Source organism: Bicyclus anynana, chromosome 14, assembly GCF_947172395.1.
Source record: "Bicyclus anynana chromosome 14, ilBicAnyn1.1, whole genome shotgun sequence".
In the NCBI taxonomy this organism is placed as follows: Eukaryota; Metazoa; Arthropoda; class Insecta; order Lepidoptera; family Nymphalidae; genus Bicyclus; species Bicyclus anynana.
Window position 1 is genome coordinate 7,216,628 of NC_069096.1, and position 27,441 is coordinate 7,244,068.

General features: G+C 36.7%; 2 protein-coding genes across 9 annotated transcripts in view; one reads left to right on the top strand and one right to left on the bottom strand.

Moving 5' to 3' along the window:
- Positions 1-27,441, top strand: part of LOC112044467 (fibrosin-1-like protein) — a 111,329-nt gene that overhangs the window by 76,111 nt on the left and 7,777 nt on the right. For 7 of the 8 annotated variants that reach the window (XM_052885476.1, XM_052885477.1, XM_052885479.1 and 4 more), the window contains 3 exons: positions 24,427-24,486; positions 24,565-26,247; positions 26,649-26,803. In XM_052885476.1, the coding sequence (XP_052741436.1) occupies positions 24,427-24,486; positions 24,565-26,247; positions 26,649-26,803 (1,898 nt within the window). Of the gene's footprint in view, positions 1-10,778; positions 11,382-24,426; positions 24,487-24,564; positions 26,248-26,648; positions 26,804-27,441 lie in introns of those variants that run through there. The other variant, XM_052885481.1, reaches the window with a different exon arrangement.
- Positions 12,121-15,200, bottom strand: LOC128198735 (uncharacterized). The gene is made up of 2 exons (XM_052885485.1): positions 14,799-15,200; positions 12,121-13,276 (listed from the first exon to the last, which is right to left on the bottom strand). Exon 2 carries the CDS (start codon positions 13,240-13,242, stop codon positions 12,169-12,171), a length of 1,074 nt encoding a protein of 357 aa, XP_052741445.1. The 5' UTR covers positions 13,243-13,276; positions 14,799-15,200; the 3' UTR covers positions 12,121-12,168.

Below are 27,441 nucleotides of genomic sequence, written 5' to 3' on the forward strand. Positions count from 1 at the left end.
TTCACCCCAGCTACATGTTTGCGTAACCTGCAGCGTGGATATTGTGCTATCCAGGTGCTGCGTGTTCGAAGTCAAAAGTTTTACATTGGTTGAAGTTACGAAATTGTTTACTAGCTACATCAGGTTATATCATTTGATCAGGAGTATTTTTTGATAACTATAACTTCCGTTCAAATCTTGTATTAACTTCTACTCATAATTATGGTATAAAATTTGAAAAGAGGTTGTCTTTCTTCTTCTTACCAGATGAAAACTACATTTAATAAAGGTAGATTATGAATTAATTTGAGAGAGAGCAAAAATAACCATTAGTATTTTTATAGCCAACGCAAATACAAAATGTTTCTTTTTATGAGCGATATTTGATAAAAAGGAGATTTCATTTCACTTTAATAAGCAGATGGCTGAATAAATAGACAGGCGAACGACTAGCTACCTCCGTACCATTACAATTCAAAACGTTCAACCTAGTTTATTCGATTGAGCGATCGTGTCAATCTTGTCAATACAATTATATCGATGGGTGGCTCCTCATTACAAGTGATTTATTTTAATAATAGGCCGCGTAATAATTTATTGGATCTGTTGAAACGCTTCTGGCAGTCGGACGCGTATCGGTGGCATCGCAGCCCAAAGCATGATCGACGCCGTCGAGTGCATCGTGTATAAACAGGTCAGTTGACTTGGCAACCGGCGCACGCGTTCTCGGGATTTGAACTCGTCCATCTGGCTGTCGTCACGTGCTCACTTTGCGTGTCACATTATTTTAACAAGCGCGCTTTGTCATCAATACTCAATACATACATATAAATAAAACTGTGTGCCTAGTGGGAGTTTACAATAATTTCATACTGTTACTAACACGTTGACGTTTACGCAAATTTATATGGAATTGAAACAGTTGTGCAGTAGTGCTACTAGATGGCGCTGTTTCAATTCCTTAGTAATTCGCGTTTACGTTACGTGACAGTAATAGTATCAAACTGCCACTAGGCCCTCTGAAGCAACGACATACGTTGTACCTATACTTAAGCCATGCTAAATGTGTACTGTTTACTAACAAACAAATTAAAAATAAGGGTATAAATTACTAGTCATTTCAATATAATTAACTTGTTCTTAAATTAATGAAAACTAATTTGATTAATAAGCTTAGACCAAATAGATACATTTAATATATTTTGAATAACATTTTATAAAAAACAATAAATAATTTAAAATAAATAAGTTATGCATTTTCTACCTCCATTTCTAATTTGTTTGTTGGTAAACAGTGCACATTTTCATCAGTGGCTTTTAGTATACGGGTTGTAATGTCTGTCTGCGATTTCAAAGTAACTGTGTTTAAAACACAAACGAGCTTTTTCAAAATTTTTGTCTATCTCTTTGTCTGTTTGTTTGTCCAGGCTAATCTTCGAAACTTATACTGATTTTAATGGAACATTCACTGGAAGATAGAGGAGGTTATTAAGCAACTTATAGACTACTTTTTATTTCGCAATAATTCATGGTTCCAGGGGTATTTGTGAAAAACTGAATTTCACGCGCTTATACTTATTATTAAATAAAATAAATGCATCACTATCTGTTGAAAAGCTGGTGCTTCAAATATTCTATATATTATTAATGATCCTGATTCTGAAAATGCTTAAAAAGTTTCTTTAGGTGTTAAGATCCTTTCCAATCTATCTCTGTACCGATATTCATCAAAATGTATGTAGATTACTTTTATGTAGATTACTAGGAGAAGTGGGACTTTTTGTTAATAATCTACACAATTTCAAAATTATCCAATTAAAATTATAGATACCTATTATATATTTGGTGTTAATATGAACAATTACATGATGAAATGAAACAAACAGAAGCTCACGTAGACAATCCTCAAAGCGGAGCTAAGCATGTTATGTAGAACCGTGAATATGATATGCGCAACTTGACCTAAAGTTAATTAATTTACGGCAAACGAGGTAAGCTCGATTAGCTGAATAAATTGGGCTTGCTGCGCCCGTAATCCCGACGCAGTACACAACGCCAACAAAGGCGACCCGCCTCGAGCACGGAGGAGGCTTAATGCTAACTCATTATGTATTCATATCTGTAATGAGATTGTCAGTGACCGCCCCTTCCCCTCTTTGGCCTTCTATTTGTCTCGACTCTCGCCACTCTGTGTTTCGTCGCTATATTTGCGTTCGCTCACTCTTTTTGCATCCATTATCCTCTTTTTGCTTTTTTACGAGCCGCGAGGAAATTACAATTTTACGGCATTAAATTGTCAGCTTGTTAGGCTCACTTTTTTATTATTGTTACGACGACGTTCGCATTTTATTAAAGTTCCAAAGTGCCCTTACACATTTTCACGATGTTGTTTGAGATTTCCCAACGGTTGTACCACCTACTTGATATATATTTACGTGCAATCCATTAAAAGTGCATAAGCTAGCGGGAACAATATTACACTTGAGAATTTTTATTCAAAAGATATGAGATGCGGTGGAGCACTCGCAAACGGTTAGATAATGTCGGCAGATACTTGACGCGGTCGTTGAAAATTTTATGTCACCTCGCGCTGCATCGCGCGACTGCTGCATCTCCCATCTCCCGTCTCCCCGCTGCCGGGGCTCCCCGGTCCCGCTGCTGTCACTAAATATTATTTTAATGTTCGTACTTTTATAAAGTCCTGGAGTGCTATTATTTAAATAACCAGTAGAGTTGAGTGATATTCTTACGTTTTAGTTAGTAGAGCCGCTCTTATAAAAAAATATCACCGAACGCTCGCGACTTTATGAACGTAAAATTCGATTTATTTTTTATTTATTTTAATTTTGCTTAACAATTACATCTATACGATTTGTTTAAATAAGATTAAGTATAATCTCAATTAAACAGATTATATAATTGTTGAGCAAAATTTAATCAACCTGTCTACAGCACAATATGTAAAATCAGGTATTTAGTTTAGACAAGGCTAAAAGTAACCAATGTTAATACAGGTTTATAAATTAGTGTCCGTGTACCAAATTTTACCCAGTTGTTAATTTTTGCGAAAACTATGTAACTTTCGAATTGACTCGGCTTTTGGCAAAATATTTACAAGTAGCTTTGCCCCGTGGTTTCACTAGCGTAGGTATATCACCTATTGTGTCATAGCCTTTCTTAATCAATGATCAAAAAATCAAAAAATATTTATCATTAAACACTGGAATAATTTTCAGCTATCTAATGTTAGTAGGTAATAGATTTATATGTCAACACAGTACTTGTAAACAAATGTTTGTACGAAACGGAAAATACAAGATTTATTTATTTCATATTGTTCACATTTTCTTTTTAATATAACTTGTTAAGAGATAGCTTCGCAGAAACCCAAAGGTAAGCATCTCTTTGTGTTGTGACGCTCCCCGTATTTCCGCCCCTCCTCGGTTTCTTTGTCACAAATCCTGATTGCGACTTCTCAGTGCAGTGCGCTTAGCGCAAGCACTGCGAGCTACACAAAGGTTTGAGATTTTGAATTTAAAACCACCTCCATTTCGCGTGCTCGCCCCATTGTTGTGTAGATTCAGCAAATATTTGTCTATAAACTTTTGTTATTGCGGATTTTTTGTTGCGATCGACGAGCGCTGTGCACGATTTATATTCCGAGACAAGTTCAGTGTTGTGACTCTCATTACAATTCTAACAGCACGATAGCAAGTCACACGTTCATTAATATGTCTCGTGAGGCCTCCCCGCAGTCGCCTCGGGGAATGTCCGCATACATTTCGGTGTCGCGTTTCCCGCATAACGCTTTCACGATTTTTAACTCACAATTGACAACCCTATTGGAATTTCGATGGACGAATTGAATATTTATACAGCGTGAAATTCCATGGCAGGATTAATTAAATGTTAAAAACATAAAATCACGCACTCGTGAAATGTGTCTGATACGAAAATATAATTTAACAATACGCTCGCCGCAAATTGAATGAGGTTCGAAATAAATCCTGCGGCCGTTATTTGACTCCCAATTCCCCCCCTTTGCCCCTCCCCATTCCCGATGCACCCCTGTTTGCGCTGCTCACAGTTTACCCAACAAAATTATCCGTCATAGATCCATATCCATAATAGCCTATTTACGTGAACCGTAAATATATTATACGAGTGAAACAATGCTTTTGATTCCCATTTTCGGTCGTTATTGTTGTACAATTAAATGAACCAAATAGGTTTACCTACGGCGTTTTCGAGTGTTCTGCGGATTTCAGGGATGTTTTTACATCAAGCTATAGCTCTTGTATTTATATTTAAAAACTTTTCAACCACAGCTTTGTGAACTTACTTGACTTATGAAATCTGTCAATATAATAAGAATTTAATGCTGTTTATGTCGCAATATTTTGTAATATCCTGAGTAGTTTTACCGGGGTTATTATTTCATACAGTAAATGAGTTGCCAAAAATGCCATTGTAGATTTTAACTACATACTCGTTTATCTACAATATAAAAAAAATGTTTTAAATTTATACCTATTAATTTATAAAGAGGTGTTATCTCTGGATCTACTGAACTGATTTTGAAAATTCTTTCACCAATAGAAAGCCACGTTATTTTATATATTATTCCTACTCGGGTGAAACCGCGTGGCGTCGGCTAGTGCACAATATTAAGATGAAAAAAAAATTTTTACATTTTGTGTGGTGGGACGTAAAAGTGTGTATAAAATGAGTAAAAGAGGCAGGAAAATTTAATGGTTGCTGAAACGGCACGGATCGTTATCACGGGCCCCTCTCCCTTATTAGATCGGCCCCGAGGGTCGGCGCCGTAAGCGGGGCTCTAGTGTATCGTAAGTGTTAATTACTTTTGTCAGTCCGCAAGCGTGCGGTTAACAAATCATGTCGTTACATACCTCCGCAATCGAGGACACTAATTTACAACTCGGGAAATTGTTTGTATAACAAATTGGTAAGCCTCAAGGCTTTGGAACCTTTCACATCGGTCACTTCACTTCACGATATACGAGTAAGTAGTACATGATGATAGCACGCTCTTTTGTTCTCTAAGGTACTGTTACACATGCTCTAAAATAGCATGCTAAAAACGTGCTATTAAGTATGCTCCATGCGGGCATGCTTATCATCAGTTCACATTTGCTAGCAATAAGCATGCTAATTTTATAAGTATGCTCCTGAAAAAGCATGCTCAAAGCAAACATTCCAATTACACATGCTAATTTGTATCTATCAATCTCTGTCTCGCTTAGACAGGGAGAGATGAAGGTGAAGAGAATACAGAATAGCAATGCTGATCGACTAGCATATTCAATAAGCAAACCTGTTCAGACGCGCTAAAAGCACGCTCCCTTCCACCCGCACAGCAAGAGCATGCTCATAAATCGCACGACTGTTGATTCTCGAGCTAGCTCGAAATAAGCATGCTCATTATTAGCAATGTTGCGATACACATGCTAATAAGTAGCAACTGCTCAATACTAGCATGCTTTCGTGCTTGAAATGAGCATGTGTAAAAGTTAGCTTTAGTCTACTTGATATTCTTCCGACTTGTTAAAGTGAATTCGATAACCGCTGCTACGCTGCAACTCACTTGCTCGGTTCAAAAGTCTCAATACTTCAACGGTTCTGGTTGACTGAAATACAAAACCTACTTCAATATCCATCTGTTGCATTATTGTCGCATCTGTTCTAATAGACGTATAAAAAAAATAATCCCTACGTCCCTTGATCTTGCTGTAACTCGAAATCAACTTACCAACTTTATTTCTTAATATAATCTGTGTAGAAGGCACTAACTAAATGGAAAATTAAGAAAAATGAAAAAATCAACTTTAATTTTACCCTTTTACTGAAAATAAAATAATCCTAAATCTATATCTATACTAATATTATAAAGCTGAAGAGTTTGTTTGTTTGTTTGATTGAACGCGCTAATCTCAGGAACTACTGGTCCGATTTGAAAAATTCTTTCAGTATTAGATAGCCCATTTAACGAGGAATGCTATAGGCTATATATTACTCCCGTATTCCTACGGGAACGGGAACCACGCGGGTGAAACCGCGCGGCGTCAGCTAGTATACAATATAATCTATAGAAAGAAAGAAAGAAAGAAAGAAAGAAAGAAAAGATCTTTATTTTTAAGTAATGCCACATATCACATAAAATCTAAATTATAACATATTATGGCTTAACTGTCCACTCAAACAGTGGAGCACTAAAGAATGCCCTGTAATATGTGGCACAACGTAGAAAAAGGCCCCAACTCAGCATTTTGCCGCATAGATCATAGGGAGTGATCACATTAATTTTTACCTATGAAGTAATGAATTAATAAGACAAAATAAATATTAAATTTACCCGTTTACCGCTTAGCGTTAACTGGTAAATCGAATCGATAAGCATTTTTATTGCACCATTAACAGGGCGAAGGTACCGGAGCGATACCTATCTGAGTAATCAATGCCGGAAGCAATCCACATCGCGTTAAGTAAGGCTTAATTGGTGTTAAAATATTAACACGGCCCTTCGGATCGTGCATGCGATAATGTTTTCGTATATTATATGCAGTTTAATTATATACGTACCCTTGCCACCAATACTTTCAACGCTTTGTAATTTTAATACTTTTGATATGATACATTTTATAACTATACTTCATACTTCATATTATAAAGAGGTAATGTTTATAACCTTACTTATAATATGAGGTACTTATACTTATAAGTGTGAGTACTGATATAATTATTAACCAGCTGGATCTGCTGAACTGATTTTGAAAATGCTTTTATTACTAGAAAGCCACGTTATTTGTGAGCGTCATAGGCTATATTTTATCCCCGTTTATACGGGAACGGGAACTACGCGGGTGAAACCGCAGGGCACCGGCTAGTCATGTATATTTTAATGCTCAACTGTATTTTGTCTGCATCATTTAATTTGCCTATTTAAACGTGATCAAGCATAAATTTTGTAAATGAATTAAATATTATCTCACTGTGTGTTTCGAAAAAACAAGATACTTAATAAAAGCAGACTCTTCTCTATAAAGTCTACCTTATGTACCAGTAGTAGAGCACAAACAAACAAACTTGACTTTTTAAAGGTACTTGTGATAAAATTAATTTTTCAAATAAATAAATTTTAATTTAATTAATGTTGGTACGAGCTAATCTTCTGATAGTTTATCGGGTTATTGAGTAAAATGGGGATACAGAATTAACTTGAATTAATGTTTATTAATTCAATTTGTTGCTTAGTTTAAGATATTTCGTAATGCCTAAATTTACCTACATATACCTATATACATTAAATGGATTTATGCACTTTTAATGTATAACCTATAATATAAGAAAAAAATATTTTATTTTATATTTTATAGAGAGGCGGGGAACTAGTTTTACTTTAATACGAAAATCTTTCATAGCAATTTATACGAAATTCTATAGCTTCATTTTGCTCATAGAAAATTTTTAAAATTCTTGTGTCAATACGAAAAAGGCAACAGTATTTTACTATTTTCACAACGTTCCGCCGTAAATTTCCGGCTTCACGGAGCTCGAATTTTAAAAATTGTGAAATCGTTTTGTGAATTTCTTGAGAGTCACCATTTTGTTAAAAAAATGTTTCGATTCAGTAATGTTGTTATTTAACAGTAATAGAAATAAATGTATGGTAAGTTGTCTAATACGCTTTGATGTGAAACTTTTATATTAGTATTCATCCCCTTCATGTTTTATGTTTGCAATAAAAGGTGACCTTATGACATTCTCCAAAATGTCTGTACGGAAATTTATCTAATTTGGTTCAGTTTCTTGAGCGTGATATCAAATCATCGCGTTTCTAACATGGTTATAAATATCTAGCGAACGAACGAGTGGAATTCAGTTTTTCACAAATCCCGCTGGAAACATGGATTTTTCCGGGATGAGTAGTAAGTAGCCTATGTGTAAATCCAGAGTAAAATCTATTTCCATTCAAAATTTCAGCCAAATCGTAGTAGTAGCGGCGTTAAAGAGTAAGAAACATTCAAACAAACAAACAAACATCCATAGAGTTTGGCTAATGAAAGTAGAGACTGAAATCGCTCACGAAAATTAAAAAAAATCTAAGTTCATTCTGAAAAATATAGTGCTAATATTGGAATAACTGAGTTTAATACTTATATTATAGGTAGGTATAATAGTAATGTATTCACAAACAAAAAATAATTTAAACAAATTATGAAAATGCATGTTTTTTTAATTTATTTAATGATTTTTTTAATTTTGGCGGGCGATTTTAGTCTCTACTAGACTTTCATTAGCCACTTTCGCGTTTATAAAATTAGTTGGATAATGGAGATGTTTATTCAGACATTATCAGCAGACAATTCAAATTCCAAATTAATTTATTCCAAATAGGCTGATATTACATGCACTTTTGAAATGTCAAGTTTGTTTGTTCGTGTAACACTGGTACCGGTTCAGAAGGCAGACATGGGTAAAAAACAGGAGATTTTATCAACAAAATATAATTATTTCACATGTCGTCGTGTTAATCAAGTCAAGGATTATGTATCATTTAAATTCTCATTACATTTATTATGATGTGGATATAGAGTGTTGAGCAATTAATTATTATTTATGTATGCATTTGCTTATAATTAATTATTATTTGACGTGAAATAATTTATTAATTATTTTGATGTGATGTGACAAGCACATCTCAACTATCTTTAATTTGGACAATTATTTTATCTCCTTAAAATTACAATATGTCATTTTACATATTTATAGACAAGATTTCGATTTTTTACATCCTAATCACAATAGGATTACATAAATTATACATGCGTTATTTATTACACCAATTCGTTCTGATAATATACGAGGGTCTTTACGTCTAAAGATATTCCTTTATAACACCGAAATAAGCTTACAGCCATTTGAAAACAATTCAATAACTTTGCACCGGAAGTGAAGATTCCCTCCAACTCAAACGTTTCCCCCCAAGATAAGAAACGAGGGACGCCGCCTTTTATCCGTTTTTTTTTCCTCTCTCTCTCTTTCAGATAATTTATTCCAAATTAATATTTTCTGGAGGAAGCTCTTTATTGCGTCTTTCGGCAATTGAGCCATTGTGTGAATAATTTATGACGATCACGTTCCATTGTAATTCATGAGGTATCGAGATTTATGCACTTGAAGTTTTAAATTTTATAAAATGTGTACGACAAGGCGCGAATAAAAAATGCAACCGCGCACCGGAGCTCTGAACTGGTCTTTATCTTAATTTTTTGCCTCATACATTTTAAACTGTGTTCTCCAGACCACGAATGATGCAGAAAAAAAATTTATTCAACATTATTTACGACATTGTTGTGTCATTGCATCTACGAGTTGTTCGTCGGCTTGATATTTATTTAAGATATGTATTTTAGATCCTATTTTAATTAATATACTTTTACAATACAGAAGTAGTGTTATGATAATTAAATAAATAACACGAGTTCATATTGATTATCACCACCTATTCATTAGAACAATTAAATAATTTAACAAAGTAAGGAGAACACGGCCCCCCGAATATTAGGTGGTTTAAACATTGGTTTTGGGTGGCAGTATTTAGTCAGTTCAATTCCACTAATAAATACTAGCAGACCTCCTGTTGGAATACGGATAAAATTTAACCAATGGTAATCGTTGATATTGTAGTTTTCCATTGGTGAAAGAAATTCTAAAATCGAGTGAGTAATTTAGGCATTAAAGTGTAACAAAAAGAAGGAGCAAACAAACTCAATTTTGCATTTATATGTATAATAAAATATGGATCTTTATATCCTACTTATAGATATGTTCAAGTCCCAGTAGCTAGTTTCAGTTTGTGACCCTTGAACTGGCACGAGTTGTGTGTCTCGATCGTTTGTCTCAATTTCCCGTTGACAAAAGATCCTGTATCTGACGTAGGTAAGGTACGGTACCGAATGGTGACCTTTATGTGAACCGGTACTATGTACCTTTATGTGGACGCAAACAACGTATTTTGTTGCCTACGGTTAACTGACAATATCCGTATTTATGGTGCTCGTAAAGCCTCTTGTAGAGCAGCAACCTAAATAAATCTTCCCATACCAAATTTACTACTGCTATCTTATGGTAATAGTATGTTGCAGTTCAATCTGAGTCTTGTTGTATTATTATTATTTATTCATACTTATATTATAAATGTAAAAGTAAGTCTGTCTGTCACTTTTTTGACAGATTTCGATGAATACATATTATATACTCGTAAATGTGACATTGAAAAACATGGCTACTTTTAGTCTCCAATATTTCACCCTAAGGGGGAAAACATGCGTGGAGTTGCAAGCGTTTGTTGGTACATAGCAATAAATTAATACGTAATTAAGATATTTCCTTATTATACTTATTATACGTAAAATTATTATCATTATCGATAAAAAATACAATATAAACTCTACACGTCGATTAAAAATAAATTGCTACATTAAAGTATGATAAGATTTATCCATTATTATAATACGCATATCTTGCTTTATCTTAAAAAGTTTATCTTAGTTAAAGCAAGCGTAATCCCCTTTTATTAATCCGGATCCAAAATGTATATCCCCGAAGGTATATTTCCGCCGAGGCATGTATTGGCTTTCGAAAGCAGTTTACATGTGTATTGTAACGCGAGAAATGCTCAACGGAGCGTTTTGTTGGGCGGGCGGCGCGTGCGCGAGGCGAGGGGCGCGGGCCAGACGAGCGACCGTGTCGCCGCGACGCGTTCCGCCTGCCGCTGCCGCACTCTCGCCTCGGCCGTCGAGCCGATGATACGTACCCGCGCTGCGTGTCTTTGACGTCTTTGTCTCCGCTCTAATCACGATCTGTTGTTATTTTTGTTCACTGACAGCTCCCCAGTCTCACGGGACGACATCCATGGATTACAGTGCCACAAGGATTGCAGTGCTCACAACTGGATTTTAATGACTGTGCGAAAGGTGCAATAAGTTTTATTGTGACGCCGGTGCGAGTTAAACCAATTAACGCAAAAAGTTCTAGTGTTTCATATTAAGTATTTACTTTAATGTGCTTGTTTGATACGTGATAATAAGTGTATTCATAGTAAATGTGTGATTTGATACGGTGCTTTGTGATATAAATACGCTAAGTAAACAATTGTGTTGTAAAAGTTTCAAAAAGTTACCATAGTGAGGATCAAGGATTCCCATAAAGGCAATGCTGAAGGAGGCAGCAAGAAAGAAGGCAAGAAAAAAAGCAAACAGAAAACAGAAAGCTATGCAACTGTGGCAAGAAATAAAAGTGAAAAAGCAAGCGCTACTTCTGTAAAAACGGATAAAGAGCTCGCGAAACGATCACCAGCGAAAGATGAAACAGAACAAGAGGTATAAAATATACGATTTTGTTTTTTTAAAAAACAATTCAAAGGCAAGATAAAGTGCACACAGCGTTTGTAATAAAACTTTGTTTGAATTAGTAATTCATTGCGACATCAATAAATATGTTGGCACAGCGCTTTCAAAATGTATGAGATTTCCAAACAATCTTCTTCCACATAGATGCAAATTGGACAGTTTCCAATTCAAACTATCTTATAAATCACTTGTCAGTCTTTATTTTTCACAACGCTGGCTGAATACTTATTTTATGTTTTGTTTAAAACACGAGAGAATGCGATGTCATATGAAATAATAGAACGAGTTTTACATATTTTTTACCGTCCAAATAAAAACAAAGCTATTGGAATGCTTTTTGCACGGTTGCGACAAAAAATACACGGCCATTTAAAATGGAAAACACTGTGTTTTTAAAACACCTCATATCCCACCTACCTATTGGACTTTTTGCTTGTTTTATGCATTTCGCTTCGAGTAGATTGTTTGATAAAAAACTTCAATGCCTATTAATTATTTATTCATTTAATCATTATTCATTAATAAATTACTAGCTGTCCTGTCTACTATTTTATTCATTTTTATTAAATTATTGCGGTTTATAATTTTTTACGGGTACATACAGGAAGAAAATTTTTTTAGTGCGGATATTTTTATATTTTGTACATAAACAAAATTTAATGATCACGTATTTTTTCTTTTTTTTTTTTAACTCAAAAATAACAAAATTATCGTTAGCTTGAGAAAGAATACAATAAGGAACTTAAGCTAACTTATCCTAATAACTATACAAATCATGCCCACGTGGAATGGTGGCAAGAATACTGGCTGCATTTCCGCGCTGGACAGCCAGGCTGATCCTTTGCGCAAAAAATGAGCCAGCCCTTCTGTCACCAGTCGAGGCAACAAGCCGCGGTGAAATAGTACGGAAAAATTTTTTGGCACTGCGACTCCATGGCCCAAGGGTCTCCACGGCAAAAGGTACAAATATGTAACTCTCTGTCAGAGAGGCATACTTGAGCCACTTACCGGTTTCAGCTTTTTCTGCTGCGGCTCCCGGTCTTGATTCTGTCTCCCTGATATGACACGGTGCTAATGTGTCGACGCATGTAGCGTCCCACATTAGGGCCCGCCCCATTTCCCAGGGAACCAGCGTCAATCCATCAGGTCTCTTGCCATCATCCCGACTGATTCCTAACGGCTCGATTAGCGCAGGAATATTTATGGTGGCAAGAGCCCTTTTTATTATGTCATTAAGAGAGCCATGCCGAAATAGCCTACCGCCACTCCTTTGGCATGAAAGCCCGTGGATTCCAAATTTACTCACCTCTTTCCCACATGGACATTTGTGCTCTAAACACAATGGTGTACCCAATCTGAGTCCTAGAGCCACACGAAAACTTTCGTTGTCTAATAAAGTGCCAAGATTTTTCGATGGCAAGGCATGGAGCCAATACCCAGATTCCTTTTCGGATAATGCTAGAAGCCTGGCTCTATCTACAGCACTTGTAAGATTTTGAACTAAATTTTCATGTGTCAGCTGAACCAATGGAGCATCCCAAAGTTTTTGTGTAGTACGTTCCTTTGGGATGTCAACGTTGGGACATCTGACCTTCCAACTCTCTAGAGCCTCTGTGGCATAGGTTATGCAAACTGAATTGGAATTAAGAATACGAGAACTGAGCTCTTTTATACTATGCACAGAGGAAAGAAAAGCCGGAAGAGCAACACTAGAAATTTTTCGCACGCCGATGCCACCGTATTTGACCGGTAAAGTAGCTTGGTTCCAAGACTGATCATCAAAATGCAAATTTAGAGTTTTTTCAAGTGTGATTCGTAAGGTGGCATCCATATTTTCGAGTTGACCAGGAAATTTCCAAATTGGGCTAGAACGTAGAACGTACATTAATTTAGGTACAAAAAGGCAATGTTTTAGAATCGAAAAAGCTATGTGAGAATTTAGAGAGCCCAATTTGTCTGTATTAGCCGAAAATGTTTTGAGTTTTTGATCCAAATTGGGTTGAATGGCTTCGTCATAAAGAGGAGCACCAAGTAGGCAAAGTGATTGCTTGTTAACTATTTTAATATTGGGAGCAATTCTATTAAATAATTCAAAAGCCAGTAATTGTCGTTCTTGCGACAGTCTTTCCGTGAAAAATAATTCACATTTCGAGTAATTTAATTCTAAACCAATTTGACTAAATTTTTGCTTAACTTCGTTAAGATCTTTTAAGACATCAATCACGTTGCCTCCAATAGTTCCATCATCAAGATACCATATGTTAAATTTAGATGTTAAATTTGAGATATGGCTATGTATCCCTAAGCTGAAAAGGGCTGGACCTAAAGGATCCCCCTGCTGAACGCCTACACTAGATTTAATACCGTTATTTCCAAAAAACAATTTGGTATCTGAGCTGTAACATTGCCAAACATATGGGTAAATTTCAGGAAGATGCGTTGAAACTTCGTTCAGCAAAGTTGCCCTATCCAAAGAATTGAAAGCATTTTTCACGTCTACTTTCAGCAGTACTTCAACCTCACCATTCTTTAAGAATGTACGAGCCGAATGTACTGCTGCCTCACAACCACCTTTACTACCAAACCCTACTTGAATTGGTTGAAACTTTTCCTTTAGGGTAGTGACAATGTGTCTACACGCTAATTTTGCCGCCAAACGGCGAAAAGTACAACCAACAGCGATGGGGCGGATCCCACCGTCCTTTTTATTAAAAGCACAAAGCCTTGCACCGTAAAGGAATGGTAAAAAGGATGAATTTACCTCGCCAGATAACATGAGATTACAAAGTCTGGTAATGTCACTCAATAGCGCTCTGCCGGCGTCCCCAGCAGTAACTGCCACAAGATCCTTTAGATGTTGTGGAGTTATGCCGTCCATGCCACCAGCAGAGCCACTAGAAAATGACATTATCGCAGCGTAAGTCTCCTCATCCTTTATCTGCAAAAACGAACGCTTAAGTGGTGGGTCTGGAAGCAAAGTGTTGGTATTTGGTGAAGGATGCTTTTCGTTTAAGGCTTCCAGAGTTACCTCATTGAAAGGAGCTAAAGTATCATTAGAGAACAATATGCGGGCGGCGTTTTTAAGATCCCCATCCATAACCTTGTTTTCCACAATTTTCTTCAAATTGTAATTTTGTGTCCGAAATGAATAATCAGGAATTGAAAAAACGCGATCATCCAAACTATTTTTTTTTAATTTTGCACATAACGACCCGCTTTCTGTTTTATTGACATAGAAATGTTTATAGGAAAAAAGAAAGAGATTTTGCCAAGCCGAAAGTGAATTTGATAATACATTTTGGATGGTCTGTGATAAGGATCTAGCTAATGATATCCTAGCTCCTCGCGGAATGCGTTTTACTAATGGAATATTTTGACTGTACTTACATAATAAGATTTCGAATGGAACCTGATTATCGCTGCTTGTTTGATCGCTTGTAAAATTTGGGCAAGTCAAAGATTGCGTTGGTGGTCCGTGACAGCGTGCGATATGAATATTCAGGCCTCTGCGGCCTTTAAACAGCCTGCCATCGTTACAGTGTGGGCATTCTAGGCAATCAACTTGAGAAGCACTGGGATTCATACTTCACAACACGTATTTAACAAAATGAAAAAATATTAAAACTATGCACAATAAAGTCTTTATGCGAGCGAAGCCCCGGCAGCGGCAGCGGCAGCGAGGAGGCCTGCAGAGCAGGCGGCCCGGCGACCGCACCGCCGCGCAGCGTAGCCCCGCTCTGAAACAAAAACAACTGTTAATATCACATTTCGAGATGAAAATAATACCACGGGGTATTTCGCGATAAAGAATCACTTTGATGCCAATTTTAATCCAAAAAACCGAGCCAAATATCATAAAAATGAAAATTTTGTTAAAAGCAAATTTTTCTCATTGACATCTCAGTGACACTTCGTTAGCTAAAGTTATTTACTTTTGAACAGAATTTTAGGGTCACCCTATTGTGCGTTTATTTTATTTTCGTTTGATACCTATAGGACGTCACCAGATCACTTTTAAGCTGAATATATCTTGTTTAGTAATAATATGTACATTATTTTGTTATTTTAGAGACATAAATTAAAAAAAAAATTACATTAAATGTATCGAACTGTTTGTAGATTTATATTCTATTAATGATACAGAACCACGAAAAAAAATATCCGCACTAAAGTCCGAATCACCCTGTATATTATTTACGATGAATTTTTACGTTACTTGATTGATATTCTTAGAATATCAATCAAGTAACGTAAAAATTCATCCTAAGATTCCTTCTTTAATCTTAGTTTCATCATCAATTATATCTTTACAAACGAATCGACTAACTTGTTCAAAATTATTCAATACAACACATTTCCTGTTCCAACCGCCGTGGAAATACCCGGTGACATAATTATAAAACACAAACAATAATATATTCACATTGAAAAACTAATAGAATTGTTATAGCGCTTAGTCACGATAACCGAAACAACGCGGTTCACTTTTAGCTCCGTGCCGCCATTACGTTCGAATGCGGTCAAATGTTATAGCTCCGGTAACTACATAATTATACTTTCTATTGCCCGACTATTAAATTCAAATTTATTGCGAACACGCAATAATAAATTATTTATAATTCACCGAAGATTATATCAAACCATGTCGCAGTCCGGGCGGTGTGTAATTAATTAATTATATTATTATTAACATCGCGGATATTAATTTATTTCAACAGTAAGACTATTTGGTTAACAAACTTGGGCGTAATTTAATTAGACGTTACACTTCGTTTGCCCCAGACTACGATCAGACATGGTATATGCACCTAATTTCGGAGAATGAATAGAATTTTATCTTCTACTGTATAAAAAATGAAATGTAGTAATATTTGTAAAGCGTTCATAAAATGACTCATCTAATTGTAATGAAACTTTGGTAAGTTAAATCAATTAAGATAAAATGCATTATTTATATGAGGCTTTATGTTTAATAAGTCTTTATAAAATAGACTACAAGAGATATCCCCGATCGAAGCTTGGTTGTACGGATATTTACCTCTTTATTGAGGAAAACGTATTTCAATCTGTTATATTATTTATGCAAAGATTATGACAGCTAAAGATAATCATTTTGTAAAACACTTCAGCTTAGGGGTGCACATAATGTTTAAGAAGTAGGTAGTAAGTACCAGGTAGTAAGTAGTGTAGGGCATTGTTGGGCATATCAAAACCTTATCAATAATGGATGAAACAAAATATTGATTTCTCTGACTGTAAACTGCACTTCTACATCTATGGCAAATTCACCTGTGTTTAATATTTAGTTTATCAACCGACTTGAAAAAAAGGAGGAGGTTCTCTATTCGACGCGTATATATATTTTTTAATGTACTTTGTTATCTCATAACTTCGTCATTTACACACCAATTTTTGAAAATTCTTTTTTTGTTTTAAAGAGTATACTTTTAGACTGGTCCCATTTCATTTTCATAAAAATCGGTTTAGTATTTTTTTATTAAATTCAAAATACATCTTTGAAGTCAGTACTATTTTTATGTATAAAATATTATAATTGTTATCATTAATTTAATTGTTAGAAAATACACCACAAGTTCGATCGCAGTTATATTCTTAGTAATCATCTATATTAAGCTAGCTAACTTATTATGGCTTATTATGGCTTACTAATGCGTATTCATATTTGAATTTAAAATTCAAATATGCTAATTGCTGTGTATTCATTTGCAGAGATCACGGCATATCAAGACTCAACAACACGTATCCCTAGATATTTTTCCGTTCACTTGGTAAACACAACGACGACTATGTCAATATTTTATGACAACATTACGATGATTTGTGTGCACACATTGACAAACAAATTGACCTCTATTTATACCTACTGGCTTATTTGAACTCTCATTTGTTATTGAATAGTTTATCATTTTGTCCTTATAAAAGTGTATCACCCTGTCTTTTGAGCTAGATTTTTGTTTTATTATTAACTATTTTAACTACTTATTACCAGTTTAAGGGTTTAAATTAAATAATATACTCTGGACACTGTTTAAATTTTGTTAAGTCAAAATCTTTTGGTAGGCAGCTCCTCTTCTGTCTCTGCTCTTATAGATGTTTATACAATGTGCAACAGCCCTTTTATTAAATAGTTGAGTACCTATTTATTTTGAAGTTACTTACACTTCAAGACAAAAATTTGCATCTTCTACAAAAGCGTGCTCCTACTTGGACCGCCTTCTTTCCATCAAAAGTCATCGTAATCAAGCGCAAGCTTATCATTCTTAAAAAAGCCTAACTCCAGTCTACTATGCTTCTATATGCTCAAGGAAAGCCCTTCGTTTGACAACACATCTTAAACAAGCTAATCTCATAGTAGATAAGTTATATTAAAGCTTGATGAGATTACTTCAGCACTCGTAAGATCGTAACTAACTCCTAATTAATTAATATGATTTTATTTTGCTCAATCTTTTATAAAATTTGCGAAATATTTTATTTATATATTTAAGACTTAAAGCCGTCCCTCACAAAAACTTATCACAACTCGATCTTGGAATTGTATCATAATTACAGACTTTTTGTTTCGTTATCGCGTTTGGGATATATCTATAATTATTATTATTAGTGCCTTGTTATGTTAATTTGAAAAAAATATGCAGATATGATTACCTAATAAAAACATATAGCTTTATTTAATTCTTATCAGGAACGAACAAGAAATTCTCATGTTAAATATTCATTAAGCGTCTTTTTTTTTACTACGTGATGCATATCAAATAAGTGTACCCACTACATATTCATTTATATCCTTAATATATTAAAAGATTAAAGAAATCCACTTTAAAATCTACTCATATAATCAAATTTAGTATGTGCAGTAATATTATGTTTACTTGAGTTCATTTGACTTGTAAATAATAATTAACTTTGGTATTTCTTGGGAATTTATGCAAGGAGTAATTTGATTTTATTGGCTAATACGACGTGGCTGTTAAAGTCCGTCCAGTCCAGTCTTTTTTTCCGGAGGAGTTGGAAATAAGATAAAGATATCCACAAAAACATACATACAGCCGAACGTAGAACCTCCTCCTTTTTGGAAGTCGGTTAAAAATGATGGTAAAGTCTCTTTCTACAACTCTTTTAGTATTCTTTACATAGAAAGTCATACATACATACAAGTGCGTCCACTGATCCGCATCGTACGGATCGCATCGAACGGATTTTATCAAATTTAAGATCATGGTCATGTTGCGCGAGAGTTTTCCTTTTAAATAAATTGTCCAGAATTATCGCAAAATAACAATATAATTTTATTAAGTGTGAAGGGCAAATATAAATCTTCTGAATTACTTGTTTTGAACACCTACTTAAGATAAGAAACGTATTTACTTGGATATAGATTAACACCGTATCGGTTATAAAAACTTCGCATAAAATAATTATTTATTATTTTTATCAAAATATAAGTTGACTGTAAATTTTACTGCGATTGTCGCCCGATTTTTTTTTTGGAAAGAAATAAATAGTTTTACAATAAGTATTATGAATAACTAATATTTATATACATATATAACTAGCGGACGCCCGCGACTTCGTCCGCGTGGAATTTAGTTTTTCACAAATCCCTCGGGAACCATTGATTTTTCCGAGAAAAGTAGCCTATGTGTTCATCCAGACTATAATCTATCTAAGGTATATTTCAGGTGATTCGGTTCAGTAGCCGAGGCATGAAAGAGTAACAAACATTCATACCATCATCGAGTAGGTAATATAGAAGTTTGCAGATCATTATAGGAAAGTCGGAGAAGGCCACAAATCCACAATCGCGGGCCGCTGTTTGAACTTTTTACGAGTCTAAATTCTTGTTGAATTTTAAGTTCTATCCTATTAAAAGTTTTCGGAAAGTATTAGAATTGCGAATGAGGGGCGAAAAAAGCTATCATGTCCTTTTTCCCCCCTCTACCCTCTCCACTCGGCAACAATGGGAGTGCTAGTCGAGAGGCGGCTAGAGTTCCCAGATACTCGAATATCTGTTTTTATAATTCGTGATTAAAATACCTCCTAACAGATAAAACTCAAAGCCATTTAACTGAACCGCAAACCAATTTGTATAATGAATTTCAGATTCGAAATTAATCTATTAACAAGTTTCGCCTGATCGCATTTCCATTTAGTGTCAGTAGAAGTATTAAGAGCTTTGAACACAAGTTGTTTTGCATTTTTACTAGTGATTTTTCCCGGGAGATCTTTTTTTTATTTTGACAGCGATGACTAATGGGGTCGTTTATTTTTATTGCGGGTTTATTTAAACTCGCGCGTGTTTTGCTCTTGCTCGGGCGACGGAACTATTATTACTTGTCGACACGACATCACTCATCAAACTAATATCTCTGTGATTATCTATTTTAATGTTAAGCCGTTTTGACAAGTGGCCAACATTCATAACGCGAAAAGAAACACATGAATGTAAATACAACAACACCTATGACATTTTGTTGTTACGAGTTTTATGGTTCAATCTTAGTACGGGAGCCGAATGCGTTATTTTAGGATTTATTTAGACGCAGCAGACGAACATAACAGATGCGTTGTATGTTGATAAGTACCTCGTCCAAGTATGAGCCCTTAATATTGCTGTGTACGTTTAGGGCAACCCAAGAAAAACCTCATCAATACTCAACCAGCGCGTCAGATTAAGCCTCAAAGCATTATGAGTTAGGTAATAGGTAGACTATCTACCTATGTATTGTGTATTTAAAAAGCTAATTGTTTCAGCGTCACGTAATTAGAAAGTTTATAAAGTTGCAATTTAGAATTGTATACTTACAAATTGTTGTATTTATGTTCTAGAGCCTTGAGTTATTATTATTTTTCATTGGAAGGAAATAATCATAGACTATTAAAAAAATTATAATCTGACGATTATAGCAAAGCAAAGAGAAAGCGAAAATATTATAAATATTATAATGCTCGAGTAAATCCACATTTAGCATGGGCTCCTTTACTATTTGAAGTGTAGAGAATGTACCTATAAGATCGACTAGATAACATAAAATAAAATAAATATGCTATTTGTGAGAAGGAAAAAGATTCGATTCGTGAAAATAAAATCATCTTGGCAAATAGCCGTGGCCTATATTTCTTTACAGTTCTATAATTTTCCTCTGACAAAATGATATAACAGATAAAATATTTAGCCTCATCAATTTTTAACTCGTTAAATAATATCTTTTGAGTTGAGGAAAAATTTACCGCAAGATTGAGAAAATTACCGCAAGCTTTTATGCCGCAAATTGACTAACAGTTTAACGGAGTAGGTCGATAATGAATTTGATAATAAATAGAGTAGGCATTGTGAACCGCGGTGAGTGAGCGTTTACATTAACGACTTTGACTTGACATTTTATATTGCCTTGACCTCTAGGCTCTAAATCACGATTAATAGAAAGCTGTTTGGTATTGAACATTTTATAGCGGACTATCGAGATTTATTTACCTGTAGCATCCATTTTATTGCACAAATAACCAAGTAGGTAGGTAGTAGGTACGAGTACCTACTTGGTTATTTGTGAAATAAAAATGTGTGTTTTTTGTAATTAAAATTAATTAATTAATATCGAATCGAATAAATATTTATTTATTGAACTGGTTTAGAGTCGAGCTATTTAAAAATTAAAATAAATAATATGTAGGTATATAATCATTTGAATTTTTGATGTGAGAATCTTGAATAACAGGTTGCCTTTTTTAAATGCATTTTAAAATTAAATTACATTATGCACGACGCTATTGTACCTATCTTAATTATGAGAGTTTATGATATGTTCAAATAATAGCTGCATAATGATACACGATTTGCATTTTAATAGCGTATATTTGCATATCGTGTCATCGTTCAAGAGGCGGGTGTCTATTACAAAAGGCGAACGAGCGCAGGCACGCGGCGGCGGCTCCTTTGAACTCTTTGACGGTGTCGCGGAGTTGCCGCCACCGGACGCCTGCCCACTGGCGGCACGCGCGCCCCATACGTGATTTATCACTCCATTGTTGAACCACCCCCGGCTTAGGGTCGCCAGATATACCACTTACCGGACCAATACAAACATTACAAAGGCTATTTTGTGCGAATCTCGAGACATGTAACATATTGTTGTATTAATGTACTTAATATAATTATGTGGCCGCTTGCCTCTGGCATCAATATGTAATACTTGTGATTCAAGTTCAAAACCTCTTACTAGTACTAGTAGTTACTAGTAGTACAGTATTCAATAGTATCCGTATAGAGGTGTGTACAGCTCTATTTAAAATATCTACAGACATACATGCTGTTACTAGAGTGGGTACTATCGTAACTTTACCATTAAATTTGAATAAATTTATTTTCTTACTCTTTTATTTTGTAACCATAACAAAACAGTGTATTAAGGGAACAGACGCTATGCAATGATTTGCAATGCAATATCATGTGGTTTATTTTTTAGTTTAATATCCGTATTATAAAATTTGAATGCTCGCAAAGTACAATATAAAAAATATACTTACCAATTTCGAGAGATAAGAATATATACCTAACCAAAGTCCTTTCAAATAGAATACTCAATTAATTGAATGCAATTTGGCGAGTAACGGAGACTATTATCATCAGCATTCCATCTGCAACGAATCGTGCGGACAAGTAATCAACCAATTGCTCCCAACAAATGATCCCGGAAACTCTTAAGATACTACCAACCCTGCCCCTCTGTATCGGACTAAACATTCAATTGCCGGAACGCTCCAAAAACGATTTGTTCCTTACACGCGATCGATTTACTATCTTTTTCCGCCACTCCTGGTTAACCGAGCTACAGACGATCAGTTTTAACTGTACCTTCAGTTTTATCTAATCCAGTGACGGATTTACAAATATGCCGTCTGTAGGCTGTTAAATTTTTGCTTCATATTAACCTCAGAAATTCGCTACCCCACTCCCATTTTTTATATAGACAGACGAGAGTATTCAGGTTAGATCAGTTTAGTACAGATGTAAAATCTCACGCAAATTTTAGTAATTTAGGTACTATATGTATGTACTCTAAGTAGAGTACTATATATTATTACTTAGTTAAATTTTCAATACTCAGTTTTTCTATGTATATTTAAGACGTTTTTCTTTATTTCTGTTAGTTAGAGAAAATATTTTGGGCCAAATTTGCCGCCCCACAAAATCTGCCGCCCTAGACTCCAGCCTACTCAGCCTACTGGTAAATCCGCCACTGATCTAATCGAAATTTCAATCAAAATCATTGGAAAAATTTCTACAGTTAAAATTGACGGACCACTACACACGTACGATTTAACTTAACAGTTCCACTGTTCAGTAAGCCCTCATTCGCATGAAAGCTTTTTTAACGAGCTTTAATAAAGCGTCAAATATAGTATGAAGTTAAATGTAGGTCTATTTCCAACGCCCAAAATTGAAAATGCAACTCTGCTCGGAAAAAAGCGTCGTCTTATTATTCATCCAATATGTTCATTTTACAAACTTTGGGCAATGTACGAGTAAAATTGAAGGTTATTATTGCATTTTAGTATCCTTAATGTTTACGGAACTTAACTCCATTTATTTTCTTTTATTATTAATAACTGAGATAATATATCTGAGGGTAATGTTTAATAAAAACCAATATTGTTTCCAGGAACTCCCTTAAAACGAAATATATTTTTATTGTATTTGTTTAAAGTGTAATTATATTTTTTACTGTAAAATAAAGTTAAATTTTAGTAAACTATAAAAGTCCACAGCACACACATATCGGATACGTAAATAACTTTATTGAGCCATATCCTCGACTGGGTCGTAAATGTCTTCGAGTAATTACTTTCATTCCCCCTTTAAAGACCGCTATTCAGTTGTGTCAATGATATATCCCGAAATGTTTATGATATAAATTATAAGCTACATCCATTTCTTTGCCTTATTATTTAAAGCCTTTTATTTATCATATTTAATATACGAGAAGCCTACAGTTTTAGGTTTGTACTTAAACAAATTTGGAGATTTAATTTTACCTTGTGAAGTTCTATTATCTGCTCCACAAATCTTTTTAAACAATTATTTTTGTTACATAGCAATTATTCTTGAGTCTTTAAAATTGAAGAAGTTTACAATTTGTTATTTTTTTTTAAATTAGTTATGTACAAACTGTTCAAGTAAAACAAATGCCATCAAAAATAACACTTGTAAAATATACCAATTCTCGCAACTCATTTATTCTACCGTAAAAAGGTTGTGAGATCCATGTAATAATACCAAGTCGGTTACTTTATTCAGTCCGTAATTAAGGGACTTCAAGTCTTAAGTTATTACGTATCTAGCTATTGTAACAAAATCTTGATGTGACCACACAAATATTAAAAATCTTTTTAGATTTTAACTAACATAGACTGACCTGGCCATCGCATGAATACACAATATATAGCACAAGTAATACATATAATTTATTCAATAAAATTGCTTAGAGCGCTTGCTCTATACACATAAATCAATAAACTTATTATAGTCTTTCCGCTCTGATACGAGTAATATATAACAATATTAAAAAAACATGAAGCAGATTACCGATGTAATAAAATCACGCACGTCAATTGTCAAAGATTGTTCTATGCATATACATTACAGCTGTGAGCTATTGCATATTCCAATTGTCTCCGTACGATATCTCAAGGAACATGGTCTGCGACAAGCGGATATTGTGTATTAGGCAAGAACAATAGCTGTACATGAACATAACTTTGAATACTAATGCTTACATTATACCAGCAGGCGTGGGGTCCTCACTTCGCCTACCTCCTGAATAAATGAGATGATCTCAGCGATGTACTATCTGCTATCATCTTAACGACGATGTATTTAAATGTGTAAAGATGGCGGCATCTTTTGTTTAACTTACAGTGGTTTCCTTATAGGTTACGAAAAATAAAAATGTAAATGTATGTCTCTATAGTTAATTTTTTTTATTTATTGTTACAGGCTAGTCCAGAAAATAGCAGAAATGCATCTCCTAGATATCACGACGTGTCGATGGATGATGTAAGAATTATATCAATTACTAAAATTAGATTTAAATTATTAATATTTAAAATATTACACTGATATGTTTGTTTCCAGGCGTCGGACGCCGGCTCTCTGTTCCGGGTGACGGGCGCGGGCGCGGGTGTGGGCGCGGGTGTGGGCGCAGGCGCGGGCGGCGGCGGCAAGAACGAGCTGGTGGCGCGCGGCGGCAGCGGCGGCGCGCTGGCTCTGTCGCGCGCGCCCGTCGGCGGCAGCGCCAGCCCCGCGCCCGCGCCGCTGCCGCAGCCCGCGCCGTCGCCCGCGCCCGCTGCGCTGCCGCCGCCCGCGCTGCCGCCGCCACCCTTCCGTGCCGACACGCCGCACCGCAACAACGGCGCGCACATCCCCGCGCACGACGGCCAGGCCGCCACGCAAGTGCCCGCCCGGCCCGTCGGCGCCGCCGGGCCCGACACGCCCGAGCGCCCGGCCAACAACAACAACAAGTTGCAGCCGGGCGCGCGCGCCGCCGCCGACAGCCCGACGCCCGCCCCGCCCGCGCCGCCCGCGCCCTCGCCGCTCTTCCCCACGCACACCGCCTACCAGTCGCACGCGGCCGCGGCGCTGCCCGACTACCGGCACACCAACCACGAGACGCGGACCGAGCCGCCGCCGCCCGAGCCGCCGCACGCGCCGCTCGACCTCCACGCGCACCATCCCGCGCCGCGCCCGCCGCACCCGCCGCACCTGGCGCCCACGGCGACCCCGACCACGCACCCTAGTCTCCCGAATCGCGTCCCCCACTCGCAACCCCACCCTGTGATACCCGGCCACGACGTGCGGAACGCGTCGCCGGCGCAGACCCAGGTGCATCCTTCCGTTCCTACCTCGTTCCCCAACCGCATCGTGTCAAACGGCGTGCCGCAAAGCGTCGCGTCGCAGACGCCGCCCGCGTCCACTCCTACCAGTCTTCCGAGTCAAATATCTTCCGGCCGACCGATGTCTCCGGTGGCCCCCATTTCCCGCCCCTACCCTACCCCGTCTATCGGGTCTAGTCATGTAAACTCGAGTATAAGTTCCAGTATTCACAGCCATTCGGTACCCTTCCCGGGTCAATCGAGTTTACAGAAACATTCCGTGCAGCCGATGTATCCGAATCGACCCTCGCACCACACGGCTTTCAGTGTGGCGAACCACATATCTGCCAATCACCTGCCGCCCACTTCCGCATCGAATCCACCGGCCGCTATGCATTTCAGTCATCCTCTGAGTCACAGTATTATGAGCCACGCGAATATTCCGATGAGCAGTTCCAACCCATCGGCGACGTCGACGCCGAACCACATCAGCTCGCCGCATTTATCGAGCACCACGACCACAAGTACAATATCAAGTTTCACGCCGAGTATAAAGCACCCAGGGTTGAGTTTGCCTCCGCACCCGGCGGCCTTAGCGCCGGCGGTGTCGTTACATCAGCCTATGAACATAGACCCCGTTCCGATTTCGAGCGCACCGACCGTGTTAACTCCGGCGTCCAGTAGCAGTAGTGTAAGCAGTCACCCGATAGTGCCACCAATAGTGCCGCCCGTAGTGGACTCCAGGCAATTACCCGCTATCAATGAGATGCCGGCGCGAACTGAAAGTGCCACCGTGAGTTCTGCGATGGTGACGAATGGCTACCCTCCGCCGGCCGTGTACGCGGCAGGCTCCTACCCCGCCTTGTACGCTCCCTACGCGCCCACTCTCCAACACAGCCCCTACCTACCGCCGTCCGCCGCGTCACCGAGAAATACTGCTGACACGGTTAGTAATTACGCCTTATAGTATTTTATTGGCTGAAAAAATCATGATTAAAAACTAGCCTCAATTAAAAATCACCTCCAATAATGTTGTTTATAATTTAAAATTTTATTTTTCAATTAATATAAATTTTCTGTGACATTTTTTAAACAACAGTTAGTAAATTACATAAATCACCGTGTTTGTCCTATTACTGTATCATATAATACCTATAGACAAACAACTAGTCCGCTCTGAAGTTTAACATAGCGAACTGCGCAGATATAATAGCCTCCCAGAGAACTGTTTTGTACATTCCACAGTCATACGCCTCGTGTTCAGAGCGGACTCGAAGTTTGCAAAGGCTCAAAAGGGCTAATTCTGAGCCAATAAAGCAATTTCAACAAAAAAATTGCTATTTGCAGCGGACAAGCTTGTCGGCATCGCCGCTGGTGGCCCCCAAGACGCCGAAAGGCGTGCGGCCCCACACGCCGGGTTCACTGGGCGCGGCGGGGGTACACGCACCGCTCTCATACTCGCCTCGGGGTCACAGCCCAAGCAGGGAGCGAGAGAGTTTCAGGTAATGCCTTTGTTGATCTGTCTCTCTATATATATGTCACCGTTAGATTGTAAAATAGGTTAGTTTATAAACTCATTCGTGAAATTATAATCTACCGTCAAATTGTGAACTGAAAATACTGATTACAATTTAACGTGTTATTTTTCGGTATATTGAATTTTTAAAATATGTTAAATCTAATATCGGGGAACTTTGCTTTTGCTTTAGCAAAATTGATTTAATAGTTGCGACATCAAGAACGCACACAGTACAGTACAGACAAAGTACACACGAACTTTCCCCATAATAATTATATTAGTGTGGTGTGATGATATTAGTGTGATATGTTGTGATGTGATGTATCTATGCAATTAAAACATTAATAAATTTCTTTTTCCGTCATTCTTCTCACAACCCACAAGAACTCATTTTCCGGGATAAAAGTATTCCAAATGTTATTTCAATAATCCCTCGGGAAACATGAATTCATCATCATCATTCAAATAATGTTCAATTTATAATTTATCAATTCAATTATTTACGTTCCTGACCTGCATTTAATCTTGTATTTATTACTAAAACAAGGCCAAAAAGGTTTTATGTTGTAAGCTTCAAAGCGTAGGCTTAATCAGCTTAGTTCTTGTAAGGAAGCCATAATA